At 40.3% G+C, this 26,821-nt stretch overlaps 1 protein-coding gene and 1 long non-coding RNA gene across 10 annotated transcripts in view; one reads left to right on the forward strand and one right to left on the reverse strand.

Moving 5' to 3' along the window:
* Positions 1-3,328: 3,328 nt before the first annotated feature.
* Positions 3,329-26,821, reverse strand: part of NR1H4 (nuclear receptor subfamily 1 group H member 4) — a 31,464-nt gene continuing 7,971 nt past the window's right edge. For 4 of the 7 annotated variants that reach the window (XM_071732952.1, XM_071732955.1, XM_071732956.1 and 1 more), the window contains 8 exons: positions 25,017-25,379; positions 19,319-19,471; positions 15,598-15,731; positions 14,915-15,013; positions 13,771-13,870; positions 12,070-12,216; positions 4,562-4,675; positions 3,329-4,080 (listed from right to left, as the gene is read on the reverse strand). In XM_071732952.1, the coding sequence (XP_071589053.1) occupies positions 3,842-4,080; positions 4,562-4,675; positions 12,070-12,216; positions 13,771-13,870; positions 14,915-15,013; positions 15,598-15,731; positions 19,319-19,471; positions 25,017-25,379 (1,349 nt within the window). In that variant the 3' untranslated portion in view covers positions 3,329-3,841. The remainder of the gene's footprint in view (positions 4,081-4,561; positions 4,676-12,069; positions 12,217-13,770; positions 13,871-14,914; positions 15,014-15,597; positions 15,732-19,318; positions 19,472-25,016; positions 25,380-26,821) is intronic. The other 3 variants (XM_071732953.1, XM_071732957.1, XM_071732958.1) reach the window with 1 other exon arrangement.
* LOC139791130 (uncharacterized) overlaps positions 12,148-26,821 on the forward strand; it is a 36,836-nt gene continuing 22,162 nt past the window's right edge. For 2 of the 3 annotated variants that reach the window (XR_011723775.1, XR_011723776.1), the window contains exons 1-3: positions 12,148-12,233; positions 16,806-16,859; positions 17,540-17,585. This is a non-coding gene — a long non-coding RNA (uncharacterized lncRNA). Of the gene's footprint in view, positions 12,234-16,805; positions 16,860-17,539; positions 17,607-26,821 lie in introns of all 3 variants that reach the window. The other variant, XR_011723777.1, reaches the window with a different exon arrangement.

Consider the following 26,821-nt stretch of genomic DNA (forward strand, 5'->3'; position numbering starts at 1 on the left):
AGGGATAGGTGTTTCCCAGGAAATGGAGTGCATACACACCCTGGAGATGATCCCCACCATACAGCTTTGCAAGACCATAGACTGCCTCTGCTCCCCAGAGAGATGCCCACCACTTTTCCCCCAGGCAATCTGAGAAACAGCAAAGTCAGCAAATATTAAAGTGCTTCACCCAAATACTTCAGGGTGCTAAACACATGTTCCTAGATGCCACATGAGATAGCCTGCTTAGTATCAGTTGTATCAAGTTTTATGGATCATTCACCAGCAAGATATGCTACACTTATCACAAGCTATTCTGTAACACGATGAACTGAGTCCATTTTACCTGACTGCACAGTTTACAAAGACAAAAAAATAATAAAATACATACACAACTTCACAGGTACCTAAAATATAGACGAAGCAAACATTGACCTAGCTTGAGTGGAACCTAAAGAGATTCACAGACTCATTTAAAAAAAAACAAACCTCAGGTTTACAGACTTATTAAAAATCCTTGAGTCAAAACACGTTTACATCTTCACCCTATGTTTAGGGTACAGAACACATCATCTTCTATTCCAACAGTGCCCAAAGGCAGTCACAACTGACTAACCCAGAGCAGCTGGAAACTGTAGATTGATCTTGACAGTACTTCCTGAAACCCACGTTTAAAAACACTGAAAGAAGCTGTCAAGCAAGTCAGTATGTGATGAAACTTACTGCAGAATACTAGAGATTGTTTTCTGTACACATATCCTAACATGCAGAAAAAAAAGAGGTAGGCACAACAAGAGACATCCATGGAGTGCTACTCTCTCTCTCACTACAGCAATTACAGAGCCCTTTTGTTGCACTCCTGAGTCAGCAGGAGCTCTGCTTCCCTGGAGAGGCCTCAGAGGCACAAAAGAGAAAGAACCAGACTAGTCACTCCAAGGTGATGGGCTATAAGTTAGCAACCAGCTCCTTACATTAAGGCACACTGACTGCTCTCCTCAGGGACTGCCTTTCTGTACCTCTGGGTCACAACACTCACAAGCACTGGGCAAGCAAGCCTGCTCTCCCCTTCCAAAGAGCAGCAAAGGCCCTGGATTCACCTGTCAAGGGCAGAGAAACCCACTTGAAATCAGGGAGGAGCACTTCATCTCAACATCTGGCACCTCCGCAGGAGACATGCAGTCAGCTCCTTTACCACAGGAGCATCCAGTTTGGGGAGAGGCTGGTTAAGACCATACACACTGCCCTGGCCCTTTTCTCACGTTCACAGACAAACCCTTCTCTCCCTCCCATTTCCACCCCACTTCTTCCAGCAAAGCAAGACTGAGGGAGACACTTCTGGATGCCCAGGCAGCAGGTGGCTGGCTGGCCACAGTCAGGAGCAATTAATTATGACTTAAACATGAAATATTATGAGAGAGCCACCCAGTACATTTAGAATTACAAATGCATAGTCCAGCTACGCCTTAGAGGTCCTAAAGGTATTCATGTACTTTTGCCCATGTCTTGATCTGATACTGAGCCAAAGGTGACACACAGCATCCCTGGAATACAGCCAGCTTTTGGGCTAAGAAAGGAGCCAGACGTTTTTCTGCGTGCTAAGCAATAAGAATGGGCATTTCAGCCAAGAGCACTAGGGCAGATTTCCTACAAAAACAGCTCCGCATCCTCAAACGCTTGCGAGAGGCACAGGAGAGACTGGTTTGAAGGCTGTTACGCAAAAACTCTCCCCTCTCACCTCCCCAGGGTAAGTTTCGCGGCACTCAACTGCTACACATCCATGCCAGTGAGGGAGACTCGGCCAGATGGGACCAGCTGTCCCTTGGAGACTGACCGAACCGATCCCAGCCAGCAACAGGCTTCGACCAATACCGGCGTCTGTCCCGACGGGACGGGGCTCCCCGCGATGCTCAGCTTACAGCGAAATCGACCGATTACCATCCTTCCACAGCTGCTCCCGATGCACCGCCGCAGGGTGCGGGACCGCGCTCCCCACCGTGGGGCGGGCGGACCCCCCCCTTCCCTGTGGACTGGGTCCGGGGTACCGCCCTTCCACACACCCCCCAAGCCATACCCCGGTGAAGGAGGGGTGGAGGGGCTGCACACCGCCGCCGCACACCCTCCCGCTGCCGCCGCTTCCAAGCCCCTTGACAGCTAGCCAAACGGGACCGAACCGAACCGGACCACGCTCCGCGCTACTCACCGGCAGCAGACACCGCCGCACTCCCCCCGCGCCGGGCACCAGGGCGCCCTCCCCCGCCCCGCGCCGGCCGCTCGGTTCGAAAGGGCCAATCAGAGCCTGGGGGCGGGGCCGGGCCCTGCCCGCCGCACCTGGCACTGCCCCCGGGCACCCCCGGTCCCTCAGGTCCCGGGCCGGGTCGCGGCCCCCGCCTCCCTCCCTCTCTCATAGAATCATAGAATTGGCTGGGTTGGAAGGGACCTCAGAGATCACCAAGTCCAACCCTTGATCCACTACCGCTGCAGTTACCAGACCATGGCACTGAGTGCCTCCTTCCTTCCTTCCTTCCTTCCCGCTCCTCATCCCCGCGGCCGCTCGCGGCTCTGCGCTGTACCCCGTTTACCAGGGACGAGGGAGGGGGACGGGGAAGCCTGGGTGCTCTCCCCCGCCGGTTTGGGTGAGGGCTTTGCCTAGGAGGCGGTGCAGGGCTCGGGGGTCACGGCCCCGGTGGTAGCCGGGATCTTCCCGGGGGGCAGAGTCAGGGCTAAGTGACCCCACCCTCTGCGCCGGCACGTCCAGAGGGGACAGATGGCCCTCCCGCCCACCGGGACGACTCCGGCTGTCATGAAAGCACAGACCTCGGCGGCCCCTCCTTGTCTCCCCCCCAGCCGCGTCCGGAGGCGGCTCTGCTTCCCTGGGGTGGGCAGCGGTGGGAGGGTTGGGGGTCATCGGTGGTGGGAGGGGTGTGCTGGGTCCACGGGGGGAAGGGGCAGCCCGCAGAGGTCTTCGCAGCCGGTGATGCCTTTTCGCAGCAGGGCAAAGAGCTGTTCTTCTGCGCCCGGCGGTGCCACGGTTTGGAGGACAGCGTGGTGGGCACACGGGTGTCGGGTTTGAGGTTGCTTGGGGCGGACCCAGGTGCAAGGAAACCATCCAGCTTGCATACAGCCCCCCGCGGCCCCTGTCGGTGCTGGGGAGCCCGCATCCCCTTCAGGCACAGGTGACACACGCTTACCTCCCTCAGGGATGTTGCGGAGGGTGTTTTCAGAGCCGCCGAGCATCAGCCGTCTAAGTCATAAGGCAAAAAAACCTTTGTCGCACTTCCACAAAGTATATATATTTTTTTTACTTTGAAATAATAATGCAAATGAAGTTACATGTGTGTATCATGAAAAGTTTTTCCTTTGTGTGTGTGTCTTTTCTCCATTACATAATTTTTCACCTTCTGAAGAAATAATGTCTTGTGTGTCTTACTGTCAACACATGACTATGGCATTTCAGCAGGTTTATTACCATAAATATCTATAATATATCCCGTAATGGAGGCCAAGCACAAAAACACTGCAATGAAAAAAATACGAATGGAAACTTGCATTTCCCCATTTTTCAGGAGGAACTGCAACTGCAGTCAGCTTAATTGCAGGAGAAATTAACAGGGTTCCTCTGAGGAGCTGGTGGACTCTTCCTGATCAGAGAAGATAAATACAGAGAAAGTTATACTTGAATGTGAAGATCTGAGAGCTATGCAATATTCTGTGTATAGTGAGCAAAATGAATTTTATGAATCCATGGCATGTTTCTATAAAAATGCAGTAAAGAAAATGTAATGTGCTATGGAATATTTTTCTATGACAATAAATGTTATGTGGTCCTTTACAAAGATATTTCTCCTCAAATAAAAAGTATCCATCACTGCACATCCCAGATCTCACAGAGAAGAGGTGTGAATTTGTGATCATTCACTCTCCATGACATCAGCATCTCTGCGTGATGATGGTTAAATGTCCGTAATTCTGTCAGACGGCCCAGAAGACATGCAAAGTGCTGGGGGTTTTCTGGGTGGTGAAGTTTGCATACTTTTTGTAGAATATCCAGCAAGGGTTCTTGAAGCCTCTCCACAGACTCTCTGTCCTTTATGTATTGTCGATCTGGTTATGGTTTTAAAAGAAAAGAAGTGGCAAATTTATGACCTGGTACATTGTAAACATTTACACTGATAAATAACATAAAAATATTTAAATATTTACACTGGACACTGATATTCACATCCACTAAGAAATTTTTTTCAGAACAAGAGGGAATAAAAATGCTTAACACTCAGGTATTGGTTTGGACATTTCATGTAAGCTTTTCACTTCTGGCTAGGGAAAACATTCAACTTTTTTAAAAACTGGAAAGTTTTAACTCAGAAATGTTTCTCTGGGGTCGTGCCATCAACCAGATGGTGCAGCAGGACATCTGGAATCTGGATTTTTGTGCTTGTTTTCTGCTTTGTCAGCCAAGTATACTGAATAAGCATATATGCTCCCTCACTCAATGTAGAATGTAAGTTTTTACAAGTCTCAGGTCACACTCCTCATGCTTTCTTTCCAAACCCTCTCTAATACTTAATTCTGGATTAGAAGTTACCTGGAGACAGGATAACTATGGCTGTAAGTAGTGCGTATTCTTCCTGTGTCATCTTCAACTCTCCAATGCTTTTATAGAAATTAAACATGGGAGTTATGAATTCATCTGAGATACCTGTGAGAGGAAGAAAAAAAAAAAAGTTATAATATTTTTTAGTTATTGAGATAATCGAGTTTATTGCCAGAGAGCAAATATTTAGTATATGAAGCTTTGTCTGTCTTGGTGGAAAAAATTTACTAAACAAATCATGCCTGTTATAAAACTGTTAGTTACAAAAATGCAAGCACATCCTTGTTTTCCAGGTCAGAGTAGAAAGAGATGAAGTGCTGGCAATTTCTTTTTGTGTGGTTTCAAAGTCTGCCTTTCAAGCAGTTCCTTTTGCTCTACAGGTTTTCCCATCTAGCTGTTCAGGACAAGTCTCATACATGTTTTTTTGTGCTCTCTGCTGCTGTTCTAACTGTTTTCTCTTTTCCAGTATGCACAGATTGTGAAACTGTCCCCGTGTTCACTACCTTTACGTTGGCTGTATGGAAACCTGTCAGGGTGTGTGGTTTAATTCTAGCCCAATTCTACTCTACAGCAAACTGCCTTGGGCAGTTCCTTCAGTTGTCTCCAGAAGGAGTCTTAATTGCTCTTTTTATGTAGCCTGAAACTTTATCGAGTTCTAGGATTACCTGTAGTCCAAGATCAACTTGCTTGCAACCTTAAAGCATAAACTGGAGTATTAGAAAGTACAGAGCCATAAATAATTAAAATCTATCCCAGTCTGAAGATGGAATCATGTGATCCTCTTGCCATCAACAAAACCCTTTGGGGTTACCAAACTGGGGCATGCCAACAGGGCTTTCTTTTACTGACTGTGCCATCAAGTCACAATGTTCTTACTTAACCTTAAATTACAGATGTACTTCTGCTTTTTGGTGTAAAAGAGAAGTAGGTCCTGTGACATAATTTTTTATTTTTTTTTTTAACTGGTGTGTGAGTCACTTAGAGCAGACAGTAGACTGTTGACTATGAGTGCTTTCAACTCCGAAGCTGTGGCATCGATGAGTTACAGAAATCTGAACAAGAAGCATTATGGTCTTCCTTGACTGGAAGGATGGAAACCTCCTTGATGCCACAGACAAGGGCTATAGGATTCCCTGTCATTTTGCTCTTAGTTTTGAGCTATTCTGGGAGAAGCCTATAGAGTTTGGCATGGAAAATGCATGGAAAAATGTGATTTTGAGTACTGTGTAGAACTCAAACTAAAGTCCAGGACTGGTAAGGTTTGGAGAGCCTCCAATATGGGAAATTTAAAATGAAACTCATTGGGTGGAACTCAAAGAAAGGAAACATGAAGTCACTTGACTTAACTACAAACAAGTCACATTTTGCTGTGACAGTGAGAATCTGTTTCAATCAGCAGAGTAGTTTAGTGTCCCCAGCAGTGTGAAAGTATGGGGTTTTAGGGTGTGGTTTATTCTGTGGTTGAATGATGTGTTTAAACATGTGACATGAGCAACCTAGATTCACTTCAGATTACAAGCCACAGATCTTTTTTTTTTATAACAAGTTCAATACTATTGAGAAGAGTATAAGTCAATTAAACAGAAATATGGGATGTCAACTCATCCTGTGGAACTTATTAACACAGCTGGAGCTTTAATGTTCTGGAGCAGAAGAAACAATAGTCATCACATCTAATGTTCTGTGAAGTTTATGCCATTAGTCATAAGCATTAACTATATAAAATTTTGAGTGCCTGTTGTTGCTAACTTTTGGGGAACCGCCTGTCTCTCTCTTGGGCAGTTTGAAATGCCAAAGTTCCTTACAATACAACACATACAGGGAACACAGACCTCTGACATACCAGCCTTAAAGATCAACTGAATCAAGGAACAGGAAAAAAATTAAGCCTTATTGAGTCCTAAAGCAAGGCACTTATGTAGAAGTGAATAGTTCAGCAATGACATGGAAGCTTCCAAGACAAATTAGATAATTTTAGAAGTCCCTGTGCAAGGTATTGCACTGCTGGGCACAATCACCTTGGCAGCAGACAGAAAATGGGAGGAAGTGAGTTGTGACTAAGACTCACCATCATTTGTTTCTCATATTAATAATTCGCCTTTTTTGGGGAGGTCAGGTTAGCTTTCAGCTGAATTAATTCATTGTTTTGCTGACCACAAAGCTCCTCATATCCTACTGGGAATATAGTAGAGGTGGGACGAAAATGTTGCTGGTGAACAGTGTGGAAGAACTGATTTAGGTCCTCACTGGCCCAGGCACTAAAAAGTATGCAGTTAAAAAATGCTTGCCTCAGAAAGCTTCTAACCTGACACCAAGAAACTAGAACATGGATGGGTAAAGTAAAAAAATTAATATAGATGTGGAAGCAAATGAAATAATAGTGGGAAGCTTTTCTGCATTACTGTACTCCAAACAGAGAAATAAAATAAAATAAGTGAAAGGGAATAAAAAGAGATGTTTCAGCAATGCAAATGATTTACTGCTTTTATTGAAGAGAACAGAACATTGGAATGTCTAAAAAAACAAGTCAGAAGACAATTATGAATGAAAACATACAAAATGAGCAATTCTGAGACTAGGATAATGGAATTTTTGTTGGTCACTACTTTTGCCTTCGTGTCTTCAGTGCTTGAGTTTCCCTGTTATTTCATCGTCCTGCATGCACAGGACACAAAGCACTGTTCCATCACTAGAGGGGGCTGTTTTCCAATGCGATTCAAAATGCTTCAATTTGTGTTTAATAAGCTCTACCAGAAAGAAAGAAAAAAAAGCAGGAAGCCGATGTTTATAGTTCTTGCTTATTTTATAGTTCTTACTTTTTCGTATCTACTATACAAGACGGCACTTCAGTTCGAGTTACCAGGAAAAGAATTAGGGTGATTTGGTGCTGGTAACTAAAAAGGCTAGAGGAGAAATTAATGATGTGACTTTTCAAATGTCATTATTGCAAATCATACTTCAAAAGTGAAAAAAAAGCCACAGACAGATAGATAAGGTTATATTTCTGGCTTCAATGAGAACAGAAATTTCAGCTACATCTAGGCCTCTTTTTTTTTTTTTTTTTAATTAGACAAGACCTCTGCACAGGACTGTCTCGGATAGACATCATCCTCAGCAGTGTTAATGTTGCCTCCTTCTTTAGTTTTTTTCAAAAAGGTTTAAAAAACTTTGGTTTATGCAGCATTAGGGCAATAAGAACACACCCCTCCTCTGTGTTGTTTTAAGCATCATTCTGAATTACACAGATTTTGACCTAAAGACGAGCCCAACTCAATCATCTGCAAAGATACTGCAATTAATTATATTGATTTTACTATGTTAAGGGCTGACTGGCTGTAAACCCCAGGGCGGTCAATGGGAATTACAGGCCTTACTGAGTACAGCCTTGCAGCATTATGCTGGAGCAGATTTAAACCCATCAGCATTATTCATTTAGCACTCTTTTACTGCTTGCCCAGTTTAATGCCTATGTGTAAGACACAAATGACACCTGTGCTGAAGACACAACATTGTTTTAGATCTTGCCTTTTTTAGAGTTTTCTTCCAATGGTTTCTTACTGAAGGTGACTCTTGCTTTCATAAGGTTTGCTGTGTCAAGCCATAAATAAATAAATAGTTAACAGAATCCTTCAATGGATAGTTTTATTGTGATATTGATTCTGTATTGCCAGATTTTTAAGACCAGTATTCTTTCTTCTATTTTGGGTGCTGATTAAAATTGAACAGATTAATCTATTGCAAGAAGAAAGCTTGAGAGTAAGTACTAATTAACAGTAAGTAACTAGCACTCTGATTGATATGGATAAAGAGGTCCTTTTTTCTTGATAAATATGGAGGTGCCAGTGGATATTAAACCAAGGGTATATTAGTAGCTGCTTTCTGAAAAGGAAACATTAATTACTTGCAAAATTGCATCTTATCTTTCAGTGTTTCATCTACCAGAACTACTTTAAATGCTGCTTATGAGCTCTGCCTTCTGACCTGTTCTAATTCATCAGTGGCCCTTTAAACAATGACCAAATTCACCATGTTGATGATGAGAGCTGAAAAGGGAAAAATCTAGCTAGTGGAGAAGATAGAACGGAGCACACTCATATGACCTCTCCTCCATCATCATCTTTGTAGGAGAGCAAATGGCCATCTTAAATGAGAAGTCAGCAAATGCCAAGGGGAACTCACAGTCAGAATAGCAAGATCTCATCTTCTGTAAAGCAGTCAATAAGATCACTGTGAAGTCATTGCAAGTGAAGAAACAGTGGTTTAAAAAAAAAACAAAAACAAAAACAAACAAACAAACAAACAAAAAAAAACACAAAAAAACAAAAAAACAAAACAAAATACAAGAACCAAATTAAACCTGCAAGGAGGATGCAAATGACAGTGCCACCTATCATCTTCTGGCAGTGGCCCGAGTGTCTGCAGTTGGGAGGGAAGTGCAGCTCTGGCAGAGAGCAGCAGCATCTGCACTGCCTTGAGCCAGGCTTCACAGGCTGAGATTATTTAAATAAGTTTTTGTCACGGACAAACACATTTACATAGAAGAATAGAGATCGGGTCCTCTGACATCTGCTCTTGTTTCCATGGGTAGAAATTAACACTGTAGATAAGATTCACTTTTATGAATATTATTTGTTATTCAGGAGCATGGCGCTGGCTAAGTCTGTGTGGTAGACTGTGCAGTACTGCATATGAACAGAAAAGCTTTTTCCTATGCCATGTAATTTAAAGAGATCCTGATTTCTAATTATCTGAGGCAGTGTGCCAGCTTTGGGTCAAGTCAGAGGATGGTGTCTCCTTCCATGTGGATGCATATGACCATTCAGAGGGTTAGACACCTATGATCTGCAGGTATGTTTAGAAACAAGGGGTTAGATACCAGCCAAGTTGCCCTCTCTCAGATTAGATTATTTGGACTCTGCAGTGGAGATGATTTCATTCTGTTTCTTTGCACAAACCCCAGCACAATGGGGTTTTAAAGCACTGTTGTTACTCAATTCTAATAATAAAATAATAAAAGCCAAAGGCAGTGGAATCACAGACTCAGAGAATGATTTGAGTTGGAAGAGACATTAAAGATCATCTGGTTCCAAACCCCCTGCATGGGCAGGGACACCTCCTCCTAGACCAGCTTGCTCAAAGCCCCATCCAGCCTGGGCCTGATTAAGTATCCATTGTTCCAGTGCCAAATTTTGCCCTCAGTTGCAGGAGTCCCTTGTCCAAATCAATGGGAACTTTGTATCCTACATACAAGGGCAAAAGGTGGCAGCTTGCCATTGCCTTGAAACTGTGGCTGTTTCTTTTTTTCCTTGGATCTCACTGTACGTCAGCACCTGTAAACCACCCAGGAAGTCAATGGTATATTTCACAATGTCAGCTGTCCTGCTGCCAACCAAAACTTTGGGTCCAGATTCTTCCATTTGTGCCCGTGTCTGACAGTATCTTTATTCCCCAATACTGAAATTAGTATCTGCAGAATAAATTGATGAAATAAAAATCTGTGGCTCTTGATGGCTGCTGGAAGCAGGTGTCTTTAGAAAAACAAGCTATACTGAGAAAACATTCAGTATTTCAACACTGCTTTTAAGAATGTTTTAAGCTCTCATTAGCATTAAATAAAGTGTCTATTTCTCATTAAGTCTCAATACTAGAGTGAGTAGGAGAGGATTTCAGACTCAGAAGCAGCTAATGAAAGCATTTTCATAACACCTTATGGAGAAAGACCATAAGAGCACAAAGAAATGCAGTCACAGGATGCAGCAGGATTTAAGCAATATGCTCAAGCTAAGAAATAAAAATACACCTCATCAGCATGAGAATAAAAACAGAGGCTGCTGATGCTCAAAGGCCATCACCACCAGATCTCTGGCTTTTTTATGGAGAAAAAAAAAAACACCCCATACAATCAGATTGGGGAAGGCATAAATATTAATAGATAAGGGCATTTTCCAATTGGCCTTGGTGGCAGGTGACAGAAGTCTGGACAGCTTGTGACTTTTAGGTAGGATGTCCACCCCCAGTTTTATGGATACAGATATCAAGGCTTGACAATAGGACTTGTGTGACATTCAGACAATTGTCTGCACCTAGCAATATGTGGACTGACGTTCTGACTAACAGCAGTAATTTATGGCTGATGGCCTGACAGTGTTTAGGACCTTACTGGGAGCCATGAATAATTCTGATAATTCTTCCTCGTTCATTATCCATAAATTTAATTTCTAGATTCTCACTCAGATATCAGTGCATGTCCTCTGCTGGTCTTTATGGGCTGTTTCAGTTTGCTGCATTTAGTCTTTTTCAGTTACATGTGTACAAAAAAAAAACCCTTCAAACTTCCTATCTCCAAAATTATGTGTAATTCTCCTGGGTTTTCTTCTTTATTTAACTAGGCTTTAATCTCCTCTGACCATTTTTTCTCCTGGATTAGTCTATAACATGATAATGGCCTGTTGCCATTCCTAGTAGCATGTATCCTTGCTGGTTAAGGCTGGAAGTGTGAGCTGCATGTTTAATATCTTTGAAAGTTGTATGTATAAGCAATAATAACAGTCAAATTTTAAAGTCTTTCATTTTGTTTAAACTTGGGACACCTGAAAATCACCATGATTGTAAGCACAAAAGCAAGAGGTTTCAATACAAGCTATTTTCTAACAATTACACAATTTGTCTAAATGTGTAATGCTGGAATTTGTCTTAAACTAAGACAAAAATGTGCACAAAAATTGTACGAATGCAAGCTCATAAAGTCAAAACAAAAACTCTGATAGCTTGTTTGATGACAAACAGCATTCCCAGGTAAATCCATTGAATGCTGAGAAAACACAGATTTGGGAAGCATGAAAGAGTCCGACCACTAACTGACAGGCAGTTGACAGAACTGAAAACGGAGGCACATGGGCACTTAAAAAACACATTTTAATCTTTTTTTCATGTGAGGGACCACTGCCATGTTGACAGGTAGGCTCTAGCAGTTCAAAATGAGAGACTCGGGAGATTTCTGAGTGATTTCTGTGCTGGTGCAGCAATTAACATTGCTACAAATGCTATGATTTACAAGCTGATTTTATTGGTTTTTGTCACAGCCTCACTAAATGTAGCTAAGGAAAATACATTAAAGTCAACTTGAATTCACACAGAGGGGAGAAATAAAATCTTTGGGAAATGGTATTTTGTCCTGCATTCTGGCTACTAATGGAAGGAAAGAATGCAGCCAGCAGCAAGTAAGCTGGTTAATAAGTTATCCTCCTGTAATACAGGTAAAAATATATTGGTAAAAATAGTATTTATAATACTAGCAATGTAATGATAAATAAACCTTTACCTTATGACCTTTAGACTCAAGGTTGGGTTAGATCCTTTCTAGTTAATATAAAGAACAAAATTCAAATGAACCGTTTCAATGCTAATAAAAATTTTTACTAGCTTTCCAAGGGCAAAATACTGACACAGAAGTGCAGTGGTGTGGTTTGGTTTTTTTCCTCATTAAACAAAATACTTACCACTATTGCGAATTCTTTCTTCTAAAAGGACTGTATGTCCTGTAGGAAGTTTCCTACTGAAGATCTCAGCTGAACGGAGGAACATGGCTTCTACTGCTGAGCCCTTCAGCAAAGCAATCTGATCTTCATGATCAAGGGTTTGGAAGCCTGAGGAGATGTTAGAGGTAAGTAAAGCAACAACAGAAAAGTCCCTGATATTTTCTGTCCTGAAGCTCCTGCACGTGAGTGCTACACAGCTGCGTAACCTTGACGTTGATGCCTGGGCAGCAGAAAGTGCCAAATCCTACAGGAGTTGAAACCAAGATTCCAGAAAATGACACAAATTTGGACCTCATTAAAACTGGTGAAAATTAGACTTGTGTTTCAGTGGTCACGGTACTTTAGGAACAAGATAAGCAAAATCTAGTGGTGTAGCATAACCATTAGTGGGGATTCTGTCTAGCCTAATGCTGCTTCCTGATACCTTCTGCCAGGTTTCCACTAAAGCTCTTTATATGACTGTCCTGCTGCCATGCTGCTTTCAGCCCCTCCCATACTCTGATGACAAAAATCACCATTGAAGCCTCCAATTTTAAATATTTCACCTTGCCTTTGTACTAATATATTATTCTACATAAAGGCTTCCTGATGTTTTTTAATATGCATTCCTCTTTTGGGAGGGAGAAGAGTTAAAACCCACTGAAGAAATCAGGAGAAATTTGATAACTTGTTTGAATACACAAGTTCTTCCTCTGAAGAAGAACAAGAAGCTGAAGCTCATGGGAAACTTCCCTCCTACTTGCCAATGCATGTGCACACCTTATACCCACTCCCTGATTTCTGATGAAATAAAAAACTGATAAATCCTAACAGATGTAGAATCACAGAATGGTCTGGATTGGAAGGGACCTTAAATATCATCTGGTTCCAGTCTCCCTGCCATAGGTAGGGACACCTCCCACAAGACTCCAGCAATAAAAATAGTAATTACTAGATAACAAGGGTCCTCTTTTCTTCATTTCCTGAGAGTCAGTTTCCCAGTTAGCATAAAAACATAGTTACAACTGCAGTTCTAGCCTTTGAAGCAAGACTGTAACACACAGAGGAAGGGTCAATGTCACTGGTGTGCCAGGAAAATAATATGTTTCCATACAGCTAATGTTACAATTTACCTTCTCAAATCACAAGGAACCCAGTGTTCATTCATGAGTTAAAAGGTAAAACGAGAGTTAAAAATACTTCTGATAAATTAAGATTTTCAGTGCTTGTGCAAGGACCATAAATACTGGGTCAGTCATCAAGGGGAAGTTCTTGCTTAGGACTCAAAATTCAGTGGATCTCATGACCAAGAGGCTTTACTAGAAAGGCAGCAAAGTGAGTGAAGCAGGGTCTGGCAAGTATTAGTATTAATTAGAGGCAGACTGTTTGGCGTTGCAGTGAGAAATGAAAATTAAATCTCTCTAGAGACACAACCCCTTCACTGAGCATTTTGTTTGTTGAAAGGTACAGAGTTCCCCATCTCAGAGTGGCAGAGATTGAATTATTCAGTGTACTATTCCCCCAAGCACAATGCTCCTTTTCTTTAGACAGTATCTGAAGAATGCATGTGTGTCAAAGGACACATTTCTAAACAGTCTTCAAAATATAAACAATTGCCAAATGGTAACTAAAAAGCATGTAAGCCTTGCAATAAGAAAATTTGCCCCAACACACTAGATATACCTGGTAGTTTTTTAGTGAATTCCACAAGAACCTGTACGTGACTGGTAGCCATTTCTGTTAAAATCAGAAAATTTCCTTCAGCACTGAATTCCTCATGTAACTGTAAAAATAGAACCATACAAAATTTGTTAATACACAGTCCCTATATGCATAGTCACTATATGCATAGTCACTATATTTTTAAGAGCATAAAGTACACGAAATACTAGACTGGATTAGGCAAGTAATTTGTCTCCAATGGCTGTCAAAAAAGGTATTTTGCAAGACAGCATAAATAGTAAAAAAAAGTAGGCTTTTGAAAGAAGAAGATATTTTCCTCTGGGATATCTGTCTCACTTTCAATGTCATATCTAGCAATGCATGACTGAGGCACTTCCTGACCTAGAAGTTCTATCTGTGCCATAATATTCACCAAAAGCATTGTTCTCCATTTCTTTTTTTTAGTATATTTTTGGTTTTAGCTTCTTCAATCTCTGATAGAAATGTGTTTCACAAGCTAGTTATGGGTTATTCAATCCATATGTTTTCCACATTAATTTCAAAAGTACTTTTCTACAATGCTTTTTGTTCTTGTTTTAGGATTGAACATGATAGTTTAAAAAAAATAAATCTTTTAAACTCTTTTGTCCTCTTCTCCTTCTTTCCCAGAATTTCCCCATCCTAATGTAAAAATTTTTAAAGAGAATACTGAATTTCTAGAAGGTAGAGAAAAAAAGGAAATAAGAGGGGGTGACACAAAAATTCAAACTTGGAAAATGTTGGGAATTTTGGTTCAAATAAATATTTTCAAGCTTCCAGGCTAGAGTCCTTATAGAAAGGAAACTTGTCTGCAAGACGAATGCAAATCACTGCCTATAATGAAAATGCAAAAAGCAAAGTTCCAAACAGCAAAGGTTAGATTTGAGCATGGAAGTGTATTTTCAGAAATTAAAACCTTTTCTTAGCATTTAAATTTGACAAAGATGTGTTCTATCTCAATTCAGTGGGAGAGATTCTGTCCCACTCGCACCATGTTTTAATTCTAAGACTTTACCCACAATTTGATCCACTACTGACTACACCTACTTAGGGTAAATACAAATATCTCTGCCATATAATCCTCAGCGTTGTTATCTGCATCTCAACAATTAATCAACAAACTTACTAGTTTTTTTGACACCTCCTGTGGTATTTGTTGTTTGCTGTATGAATCCATGATGTAATCAAGAAGATTCTGTTGTTCTGGGGAAAGTTCTACTTTCTCCTATACTGGCAAAAAAAAAAAAAAAAAAAAAAAAAAAAAAAAAAAAAAAAAAAAAGCTTGTCATGAAATGCAGTCATAGAAAAGATGTAGCATCTCTTGCTTTAGCACTATAGAACTATTTCTCACACTTGGACACCAAGCAGAAAAGTGGTTTGCTTGCCATTAAGATTTCTATAGCAGACTAGAGAGGAGAGGTGTATAATGCCTCTAAATCACATGATTTTGTGTGGTTTATTATTAGAAATAAGGAAAAGTTTAGCAAATAACTAGATCTGCTTAGACTTTAGAATCACACCTCACTATATGTGATATATATCTGATGTTCATATCATATACATGGACATGATATGTATATGGTACATATACATATACTTCATGGATTTTTCAAATGCCTTACTGAGTTTTTACCAAGAATATCACAACTACTTCTATACTGAAGGCATTTCCTTGGCTTGGTGAGAGATGGAGATTTAACTAATACAGAGAACTCAAGAGAGTTTGCAGTTATTCTCTAGTTAGTGTAACAGCCACATTTATCTCAAACATCACTGCTACCGTATGAACTGTTACAAGAATTTTCTTACCCTATATATTTTAGTTGTAGATGTTACTTGTTTCATATCGTGGCCTTCATTGTCTTCATTTACTGTCTGATCTGGGAGCTGCTTCACGTTTTTGCGTAGTCTTTTTGACTTGCACTGTATTTCTGTTAACAGACCTAGAGCACACAATACAACAAATAGCAATTGGATTTACACACACCCCAGGAACTGAGCAGGATACCCTTTACATTTAACAAACCCACTTAACCTGTGCAGATCGTTTCCTGCATGTGGCATTAGCTTTGGATTTGGGGCTAATGAGACCTACTAAATGAACACTAATAGGAAGTCCCATGTGCAGAGCAAAGCAGTCGGTACTGCATCCATTTGGACCCAGCATCCACATAGTGTCCACGCTGGGGGTCTTGCTTTGGATCATCTCTAGTCTGGTTTTACAGACAGAAAACCCATTAGTGCACACAGACTGCACTGGAGTGTGTCTTTGGGTTAGTTTCACCTGAAAGAAAACCCCTTCACGCCCTCCAAGACCCTAACCAAAGCACGTTAAGTGGGAAGAGTTGGAAGACTGTCTTCAAAAGTCTGCTAATCATCCCATCCAAAACATTAATTGAGGCTCAGCTATTCTTTCCCAAAGTGCACTGGATGTTCCCAGTAATTTTTAAGCAATACTATGGCTGAAGAGGAAAATCTTCACAGAGAAAGCCCATTCAGAGGAGAGGACCCAGCAGCTTTGGTCACTTCAGTGCCACTACACAGGCAGACCAACAGCTGAAAATTTAGACTCACAAGTAACTCAGGCTGGCAAACATACCTTTAAAATGTATTTATTTAAAAAGTTACCTGGTTGGTCTTGCTATTTTTCATGTCATTGTATTAGAGGACTGAATAAATCCTTGGTTTTACGTTGGAGTTTTACTTGTCCTAATGAAAAGATTCTTGCATTTTGGGGGTTTTGTTTTGTTCTAGGCTACATTTGAGTACTTTGCAACAGGGAGCATCCTTGAGTTGAGGATGAGGGAGTCATAAAAACTAGCAATTTTCTTGTGCTAACAAAAGAAATAGACAATAGATATCCTACACAACCTCTGAAAGACAGCCAGAAAGCACTAATGAAAAAGTAAACAGCTAAGTATTCATCCAAAAATAAACTTATCAGCACAGGTTGAACTTGTTTTCCCTATCTTTCTCTTTTTTTTTCTTTTTCTTTTTCCCTTTTGTGCTTCTTTCAGGTATCCTTCCCATTCAAAGTGTATATGATGGAGGAAGAAGATACCATGAAAACAGTGAGTTTCGTTGTGAACGTTTTTAATTTCCTGTTTAGGCACTATATAAAATAACCTACCTGAACCCCTGTGAGAAGAGGAAATTTACATGATTCAAATAAGACCTGCAAATAATACCTTGAAAGGGGGGAATAGGAGTGATGGAGATGATAGCTGGTATCGAGCCATGTAATTTGTGCTGCCATACAGCATCATAGATTTCTTTTTCTGAATTATTCAGAGTACCCTTTGGTGGTATTAATGGGCTTTTATATTGTTCTACCAACATAGGATTTGATCTACTACCTTGCTAGGGAAAATTTGATTTACATTTACCTTAAGCAGTGACACAAATTTTTCTCCTGCTTCCTACTACTTGTGTAGTATTTTGACAGCTTATTCTGGCTTCATTTAAGTTAGCTGAAAAATTCATGTGAGGGACAGAAATTTACTTTTTGCTCATACATACCTAGGTTTTAATGGGTATTAAATGGGTATTACGTTCCAGGAAGAGTGGCAGAACCTGGGTCTTCCCTAGGTGACATTTTGCCCAAGAAACCTGCAGCTTATATCAAAATGACAAAACATAATAGAGGGCTAATAATTTTGATCTGTCTGTGGCTTGTATATGAAGGACAGGAGTAGGATTGTTGAGTAGCTGTTACATAAATATTTATAAGAATTTACCTCCTTGTTCACAGGGGAAAAAGAGTCCACAGAGCTTGCAATTACATCCCTACAAAACGAGTAAGTGAAACAAAGTTCAAGGTAACCTTTTATTTCCTAATCTTTTTTTTCCCCAAATAAATGCTCTATACTACTAGATGCTTCACATTTTACTATTCTGGATTGCCTTGAACTAAAAGCAATTACACAGCACACTCCTCCTTAAAAGCCATTAAGCAGTACCTTGCCAAACATCCTCATTGCAGTGCACTAGAGCATGCTTATGGTTAAGTCATGAGCAACACAAGATACCCAGTGTTTCCATTGCAGGGAGAGAGAGTCAGATGGCAGTGGCACTCTCTGGCTTTTATTTCACATATTTGTGAAAATGATAGGCCAGTTTAAAAGTTTCATGTGAGCCCTGTCAGTATTATTTACGCTGACCTATTTTATTTTTTTTTTTCAGTGATGGGTTGGGTTTTTCTGTTGTTGTTGTTGTTTTCCTCAGTCATTCAGGCTATTTTGAGCCCTCAAAATTTTGGAGCAAAAATGATTTGGGATCAGCCCTGCAGGGGAGTTATTGTCCTCTAACACTGAGGGACACACTCAGTGCTGTCATTACAGTAGTGGTGTGTGCTCATGTATTTACATATTGCATGAGAAAATGTCATATCTTGGGATCTCTGTGGCCTGTTCAATTTGCAGAATGAAAGATTAATTACATTATGCTGGCAGTGCATTCCAAATATCGATGGAGCTTATTGTTTCTCACAAAACCAACAGTTAATATAGCATCTCCTGATCAGATTGAGGGATAGAAGTATATTAAAAATTCTAAGTAGATTAATTTCCTGTATGAACCTAAATTGGTTTCATACATACGTGTATGCTAAAATGATTGGAGTCACCAAGAAAAAATAAATTACAGCCCTGTTAATACAAGGCAGAAGAGCAGATGGTTATGGACTGTTTTCAGGAGCAAGTTTACAAAAATAATGGGTTGTCCAAAATTTTACTCAAAATGATGTTTTAAATATGCTTAAAGTTGCAATACAATATCCCTTTTGTTCTGAGTTATTCAATGTAAAGCTCAATGATGTTTATAAGCTATCAGTCTGAATAGAAAATCTTGAGATGAAATACTACTGAAGTCTATCAGCTTCATTTCTGGAGATGGTTCTACTTATGTGTCTATATGTGAGGCAGGAAAATCTATAGCATCATGAGAAGACTATTGAGGCCATAAAAAAGGGCCAGCCCTTAGCAGGCTTTGTCTGATTGCTGGTGAGATCTGGCTACACACACATGGCAGGTCCATAGGAACTTACTGCTAGAGGCAGTAAGTCTTTTCTTGGAAATAACATTGAGTGGATACCAGAATTTGGACTTGGCTAGCAAGAATTTGACAGGGAGAACCTCAGAAAAAGTAGCAAAAGGAAGCACCAGGACTTCGTGGTCTGGATTCCACAACACTGCAAAACCCTCAATCCTGGAGAGTCTCCCATAGACCCACTTCCGTTGACTGCTTTTTGGTTCTGCTAAAGCAGAGTAATGGCTGCCATCTAGTGCAGGACAGCCCTTCCTTCACCATTTGCTCAGCTTTTACACTCTTGGGTCCCTGACCACCAACTAAATCCCATTGCTTGTTAATCCCTTCATCTTTTTTCCAAAGGATGCGCAAGCATGGCATCATCTTTAATGGGCCTTCCACCTGCCTGATGACATCTCTTACAGCTTTATTAATTAACACCAGCCTAATTAAAAAAAAAAAAATAGAGTATTTGATGAACACTCTGACTATATGATGCAAATACCTGTATACATACATTCAGCCAACATGCCCATTTGCTTGCATTTCCTTAGGCGGCACTCCTGGCATTTTCTCCTCATGTACATGTCCATCTCGCAGTTGCCTCCATTTTTACACTTGTATACTGCATTTTTTGTGATGCTTCTTCTGAAGAACCCTGTGCATAACACAGCAGTGACACAGAAAAAAAGAAAACACTTAAACAAGCAAAGTAATAAGGTTGAAGAGCCCCTCTATCCTTATTGTATTTTCTGAATGACCCATGTTCTGCTGTACCATAAGTTTCTTTCAGTGCCTGGATGACTGTATTCTTTACATTTGTATTGATAGCAGTATCAAAGAGAAATCATGGGTTTAAACACTAGTCATTAGCCCAAAATAAGGTCCCAGAACTGTGATTGTTGGAAAAATTCACACCCAAATCTGAAACCTGCCAGGAGTAAGTTGAGCATCACCACTAGAGTCTTAGGGCGATGCCACACAAATAGCCCGTGGAAAAAAAGATGAGTGTGCTTAGGCTCTTGAAGTACAGGGTGCTTAGAAAGAGCATTGAGTAACTTGTCATCATTCCTTCAGCTCCTAGATGCTGCAGAAGCTCCACATACTGCTCTGCTTTGGTCACCCCTGAGTTTAATACAGAAGCTGCATCCTATCTGCCTATTCCACCTCCCCACCTTGTGAGATGAGCTGTTCCTTATTTCACCTGTGCTGGCAGTTCTGCTGGTGTCAGCACTGCATTCACTCCAGAGTGCCACAGTGGCAACTGCAAACTGCAACTTATCCAAGAAAATAGAGGACCTTTCCTCAGCTTGTCCAAATCTCCTGTTTGGCTGCTGCCTAACATACCTCTGAGAGTGGGCAAAATGAGTGCTCAAGCTATTAAGTGTAATTGAATAAAAGAGGCATCACAAAAACCAGTCTTTGATGCCAATGATGACTTAGAACACTTCCTTAGTTTTTAATGTTGCTGTGCCACCACAATCTTTTTGTGTAGCCCTTTGTACAGCAGAGAGCATCAACTATAGGGCAAGGAGTTTCTCTCCCCATCTGGGGGCAGGTTTCAGAAATAAACTCCTGGGAGCTTCTGCTGGCACATCACAGATTTATAGTGCACTTCAAACTACAGCTCTGCTTAAATTTACATTAACCAGAGATATACTTTTGCTTTCTTATCATCCCTGGCTAGCACAATAAATCCACCATCGTTTTCCACCCTGGCACTTTGATGCACTAAGGAAGGTACCAGATAGGACCCAGTCTCCCATACTCAAATCGTAGCACAATTTCAGATGTGAATCTGGACTTCTCTCCATTGCAGTATTTGTCTGTGTGCTTTCAGAATGTGTTCATCTAAGATAATGTCCCACTGAATCTAGGCCAGATAACAGATGACATGATGATTTTGCCAACAGAGGACAATTTCCCAACTTTGGCCCCTGGATTTATAATTGCATAATCTGTTCCAAGCACCAATGTGTAGCTACCAATAAAGCTATTCCACTTTCTGGTTATAAAAAAAAAAAATAATGTGGCATTTCTCTGAATCTGCTGTAACTCCTGCTTGAAATCTCTTCCTTGCTGTCTTTTTTATTCGCTGCTTTTCAGATAAATACAGTTGAGTGGCATCAGTCTCTTTTGAAATGCAGATTGTGTAGAACCTCCAGCAGCCCCAGGCATTATTTTATTCATCATTCATGTGGTGTTTAATACATTACCATTTACTGGTCAAGAAGGGAGAAAAAGAGCTGGATTTAAGCTCTATCCTCTCAGTTAAAGGCAACTGCATCTGCTTTACATAATTTGTGGGCATTTTCTCAATTTAAATTCTGTAATTTGTGACATGTTTATTAGTAGTAAATGTTGAAACCCCCTGCATAAATATTTATGACATTCTAAGTCTGCTTGGTGACTTATCACACACTCTTCCCACAAAGTGTGTATGGAGGAGCAGAGAGCTTTAGTAACTGAATTTTTAAAAGTACGTAAGATTTGGAAAGAAGGATGCAAAAAAATGGAGGAAAGGCTAAGAACCAGCAAGATCCAAGCAGTCAAATATTTGCTTCTGAAAACAAAATATTTGAAAATGTGAAATATATGTGACGTGAAAAGTGACTTTTATTTTTTGCAAAAAATGTAGGTTTTACTCTTCAGTAAAAACTTCAGTTCTTGCTTCAGTTCAATCATGAAGTGACTCTTGAATCCTTATCTTCTGGAATAGGCTTAATCATTAATTTTGAAATTAGCTTTTTGGTATGACTGAAATTTCTCTATATGTTATTTCTAATAATTCAAAATGAACTTAACTGTCTCAAGTATTTTACATGTGACTTTCAATACCAGGAGGAGTTTTAAAAATATTCAGAAGCAAATTGGAAATGGCATCTGTTAAACTCATTAAGGAGTAACCCTGAAAGTAGAAGGTTTTTCTGGCACAGACTAACATTTATCTGATCTTGCTAAATTACAAAAAAGCTCGTGTTGGCTGTAAATGTTGAATTTGCTTTGTTCTTTTAGCTAGTCATGAATGTGATTAATTATAGCTAGAGCTGCTCCAATGTTACCAGCACTGAATTTTCTTACACAAATTATGGAAGTTGAGGACAGCTGTTAGAAGTGTAGATGAAAACTTTGTAAATATCTGTTTCCTGCAGTGATGTGTCTGCTCTTCACAATTATTAATAAAGCAGCTGTTCAGCTATCAAGACATATGCTTTGGTATTCCTTCCCCACACACCCTCATGGTGGGTGTTTAGGCAAGGAGGAGATTAAAGCAGAGATTAAATGCTTCTTAATGCAAGAAGCATTCTCAGTCTGGCATCAGAGAATCCAAGCATTACCAGGAGTGGTTTAAAGACTGCAAAAACTCAGCACCAGCCCTCACAGAGGGGATTCACAACCAGCTTTTCTCTCATCAGAACTTACTGTGTGGTTTTACTGAACAGATGTGATACCGTGTCACACCTGTTCTATAACATCTGAAAGCAGCCCTTAAAACCCAGTATCATCCTAGAGGATGAAGCTATACCAGAAAGGCTTCAATGCATGGCTGCAGAGTTGTCTCAGAAATATCCTCTAGAGCAGCAGACTTCAAAGCACAATGTGTTTCTTCCTACACTGCAGCAATACCTGAACTGCATCATTCTTTATGAGCCACAACTGTGATGCTATTATTGTCAAGGATGGCAGGATTTTCTCAGGTAATATATCAGAGGTGAGAGAAACCTCAAGGAAGCCTTTTATTTATATATTCATATATTTTTATACATATTTACTTATAAACTTATGTAAGTATATATATCTTTATATATAATATGTTTATATATATAATTATTTATTTAATTATGCATATGTACAGTACCCCAGGCAAGTGTTTTAGGAGAACAAATGTTCTGTTTAATCTGCTTTTGAATAATATGTGAAATATTAATGATATAGTTCATAGTAATTTGTTAATGGATAGTAATGTATTGAAAAATAAATGAAGTGCATCCTCCTGCCCACATCTTTAGATTAAAATTCTCAGGAGGGATGCTAAATAAGATCTTAATATTGCTCCTCCTGCCCAAGAAAGGAAAATGAAAGGAGCATAGGGTGTTGTTGAATGCATTACCCAAGAAGGAAATTAAAAAAAAAAAAAATTAACGTATTCATAGCAGAGGATTAAATGGCATAAGTATGTGCAGAGCCTCCCCCTTTGCATAAGAATGTCCACGGCATCAATAGAACAGGGGTGTCACAAGGTGAGACCTTGTCCTGCAGAAAGGGGCTGCATATTAGCTTGGACACATATTGAGCATGAATCAACAGTCTTGTTGCCACTGAAAAGGTTAATCTCATATTTTGATGTGAGGTACATGATGTAGTTCTGCTGCACTGATAAGAGCACAACAGAACTACTGAGCCCAAGTTTGGTCACCATGCTTTGAGCTTAATGTATACCCATGTGAAAAATTCCATAGGTAGTCAAGGATCATCAGAGGGCTAGAAAACATAGGATCCCCTTTGCCTTGTCAAGCAGAATTATTATCCTCAGCACATCTTTTTACTGAATCAGCTGGTACTTTAATCACCTCTAAAGTTTATTGTAGAAACAGAATGTATTATCTTTGAAGAATTCAACTTTTACTATGTTTGACCAAGGGTACTATTCTTTGTAATTGACATTGCAGTCATGAAGCAGAGAGAAAACATAAAATAAATTATGCCAATAAAGCAGTAAAATTATGGTTACATAGGGTGATCCAAACTGAATCAGTAGAAGGATGAACACATATTTCCTTTCACTACGGGTTAAGTCTAAGTATTCACCTGGTGGTTTTAACCTTTCTCCTAGAAACATTCCGTACAGATTCTGTAATTTTAAGTCTTGCAGAACAATTGTATAATTACTTGGAATCTTCACATTTAAACAGTTTTCTCTGGTCTATAATGAAGCATATTTTTTAACTTTGAGATTATTGACACAGACAGCAGAAAGAAGCTAGCACCTTATTTATTTGAGTTACTGAGATAAACTGTATGACCCCTGACTGTGTTCATGTTTAGAGTAGTTGACCACTGTGGCCTGTTGTGCCCTCAAAGATTATTTTGTAATAGATAGAGCAAAACACCTAAATTAGTCCAAAGTCCACTCTCAGTGACAGTGAGATCCACATTAAGATATTTCAGTGCTTCAGTAAAGTCTATGCTTAAGCCTTTATCTGAGAAACAGAAATTACAATGAAATACTCATTCACAGAGCAGAATGAAAAACTGGGACATTATTTGTCTTCCTATGATGTACCTCAGGCCTATTGCAGCCTGTCTTTAGATATATTAGTTAATCCATCAGCATAACAGGCATTCCATTCCAATAATTCCATATTTTGTCCCTCTCTGCTAAATTATCTGTCAACTGTGTTTCCAACAGTGGCAATGGTTTTCTTTGTCCGATTTATCCTGACATCAGCTTGTGAATACTGCTCTCCTAAGAAACAAGACATTTATCTGACAGATTGCATCTATTTCCTGAAGAAGCTCCCTCTAGGGATAGGGGCTATCCCTAGAAGAAAGTCTAGAATTAGAAATCCTTTCATTTCACAAACTTGAGGACAACCACTATGTCCTTTGGTAGCTGAGGAAAAAAGATTGTCTGGGCACAATGCACATTACCAGAGCATTTGGACTGGGTTTGCAGCTGATTTCTTAGACAGCCTAGCACTGAACTCCCAGGGGCTTTCATGGCTTTGATTCCTTCCACAGGCAGGAACAGAAGAAACTTAGAAGAAATTTCTTCACTGGAAGGGCTATCAAACATTGGAACAGTCTTCTCAGGGAGGTGGCTGAACCCCATCCCTGTTTAGAGGACGTGTAGAAGTGGTGCAGAGGGACGTAGTTTAGCATTGGATTCTAACAGCTTCCAAGACAGTAGAGCCAGTCTGCTAGCCGCAGTCTGGAAGCTGCTCTTCAGTTTACCATGAGGTAATTTTGGCTCAAGAGCTATAGGTTGGTCAACTATGCTCTAGAATTGCAGGACAATGACAGAAGACACTGCTAATCTGTCCCTGGTGAAAACACAGAATAACGTACACCAGGTCCCTAATGTAAATCCCTAAAATCCCTAAAATATTAATGGCTCAAAAAAACCTAACAACAGAGAATAAATATTTAGAAACTTCAGTAGTTTTTAGCTGAATTGTGGTCTGTCATTGATTTCATCCTACCTTTGCATCCTTCACAAGTCAGAGCATTGTAATGGTATCCAGAGGCTTTGTCACCGCAGACCACACAGAGCTCTTCTCCTTTGACTCTTCCTGTGGAGTGACCCAGTCTAGGCTTTTTGGCTGCAGGGATATCCATTAGCTCTGTTTCCCTTGTGAAAAAGTTCTCTGAGGGTATCCTCCTGAGCTCATACATGCTGGGGGAATACCATTCCTCATGCTGCGGAGGGTAGAAGCCCAGGTTGGAGTAGTAAGACGGTGACGGAACCTGAGGCTGAACTTGGGGAAATGGCACACTGTTGTACTGTGTGTAAGGTGACACATCTGCCTCTTGCACTGGAGAACTCATTGGCTCTGAAAGGACACCTGGAAAATAACAATGCAAAACCAATTTTCACTGCCACCATGAAACTACAGTTACTGGAGAAGTTCCCACTTCCAGAAAGCCATCTCGAAAAGAAGGCACAACCATAAAGATTGCACTATCTGGACTCAGATTTGCTGTGGTTCTGGTGCTATGCAAATACATTGCAATGTATTTTAACTTACTTATTCTCAGCCACTCCTTTATTATTGATGGAAATGTAAGGCACTGATACTTACATTAAAAAATCTTGAAAGATACCATGCAGCTAATTGTATGTGTTGAGTTTACAAGAGCAATCCACACCCCAGAGCAACTAACAGCCTGAATTAGATCTCACAGCAAAATGAAATAAATCCAAAAAGCCAAAATTCCTATGACATTGGTGAAAGTTAGCTCAAGACTGAAGCATCACATTAAATTTCTATTTAATTCTGAATGAAAATGTCACAGAATCATAGAATTTTTTGTGTTGGAAGGGACTTTAAAGATTGTCTAGTTGCAACCCCTTTGCCAGGGAAAAACTACACTGGGGAAAGATGACAAGGGTGAGGCTTAATTAGAAGACCAAGAAATAACCCTTCAAGAAGAGCCTGAAAGAGGAAAGTGAGGCTACCATGAAGGAACAGGGAAGATATTCCTAAAATAAGTGGTGAAATATGTCCTTCTCACCATCCAGTCTCCAGTGGCCACCCAGTCAGCCTCTGCAGCTTGGTCTGCAGCCCCTACAACCTCAGTGCAGTTGTGCAGTTCTCATATGAAGCACCTCTGCAAGACAGCACTATTCACCTCCCAAACAACAACAAACCTAGCAGGGATACAAGGAATGGCAGCCTTTCCTGTTGGGATCAGCACAGCATCTGGAAGCTACCCTAACTTTACCCACTAAATATCGTCAGGCTTAAAAATCCAGACTATATGAAGTACAACATCTAGTAGTCTCTGAATGATGCAATTAAAATTAATCCCACGTCAAACAGCTGAAAAGCGTAATTTAAACTTCAAAGTTATTTGCAAACTGCTTCATATTTCCTGTTGAAGAAAGTCACATCTCACCATTTCAGGTCCTTCATTAGTTCCAAGAAAAGGATCTAAGAAAAACAGTGCATATTTCTAGGAAGATGCCAAGTCCCACTTTTGGACTCAACAACAGTATTTACAAGGAAATCATAGAATAATGTTGATTGGTACTCATTACTTAACAGTACTTCAGAGGCACCCCAACAATATTTTTACTGACATAAAATTGGTTCCCTGGCAAGTCTCCTTCGCTTCTGAGGAATCAGAAACAATGAAGAAATGCTGACTGTTAAGAGGGAACATCTGCAATGACAGCAATAATTACAGTCTGTGTCAGGGCATTCTTCCCTCTCCTTTGTCTCGCTTCAATTAGTGACAGAAAATGACCTTTTCTTTTTTTTTTTTTCACCTACTTTTTCACTTT

The sequence above is a fragment of the Heliangelus exortis genome, chromosome 1 (assembly GCF_036169615.1).
Source record: "Heliangelus exortis chromosome 1, bHelExo1.hap1, whole genome shotgun sequence".
NCBI classification, from domain to species: Eukaryota; Metazoa; Chordata; class Aves; order Apodiformes; family Trochilidae; genus Heliangelus; species Heliangelus exortis.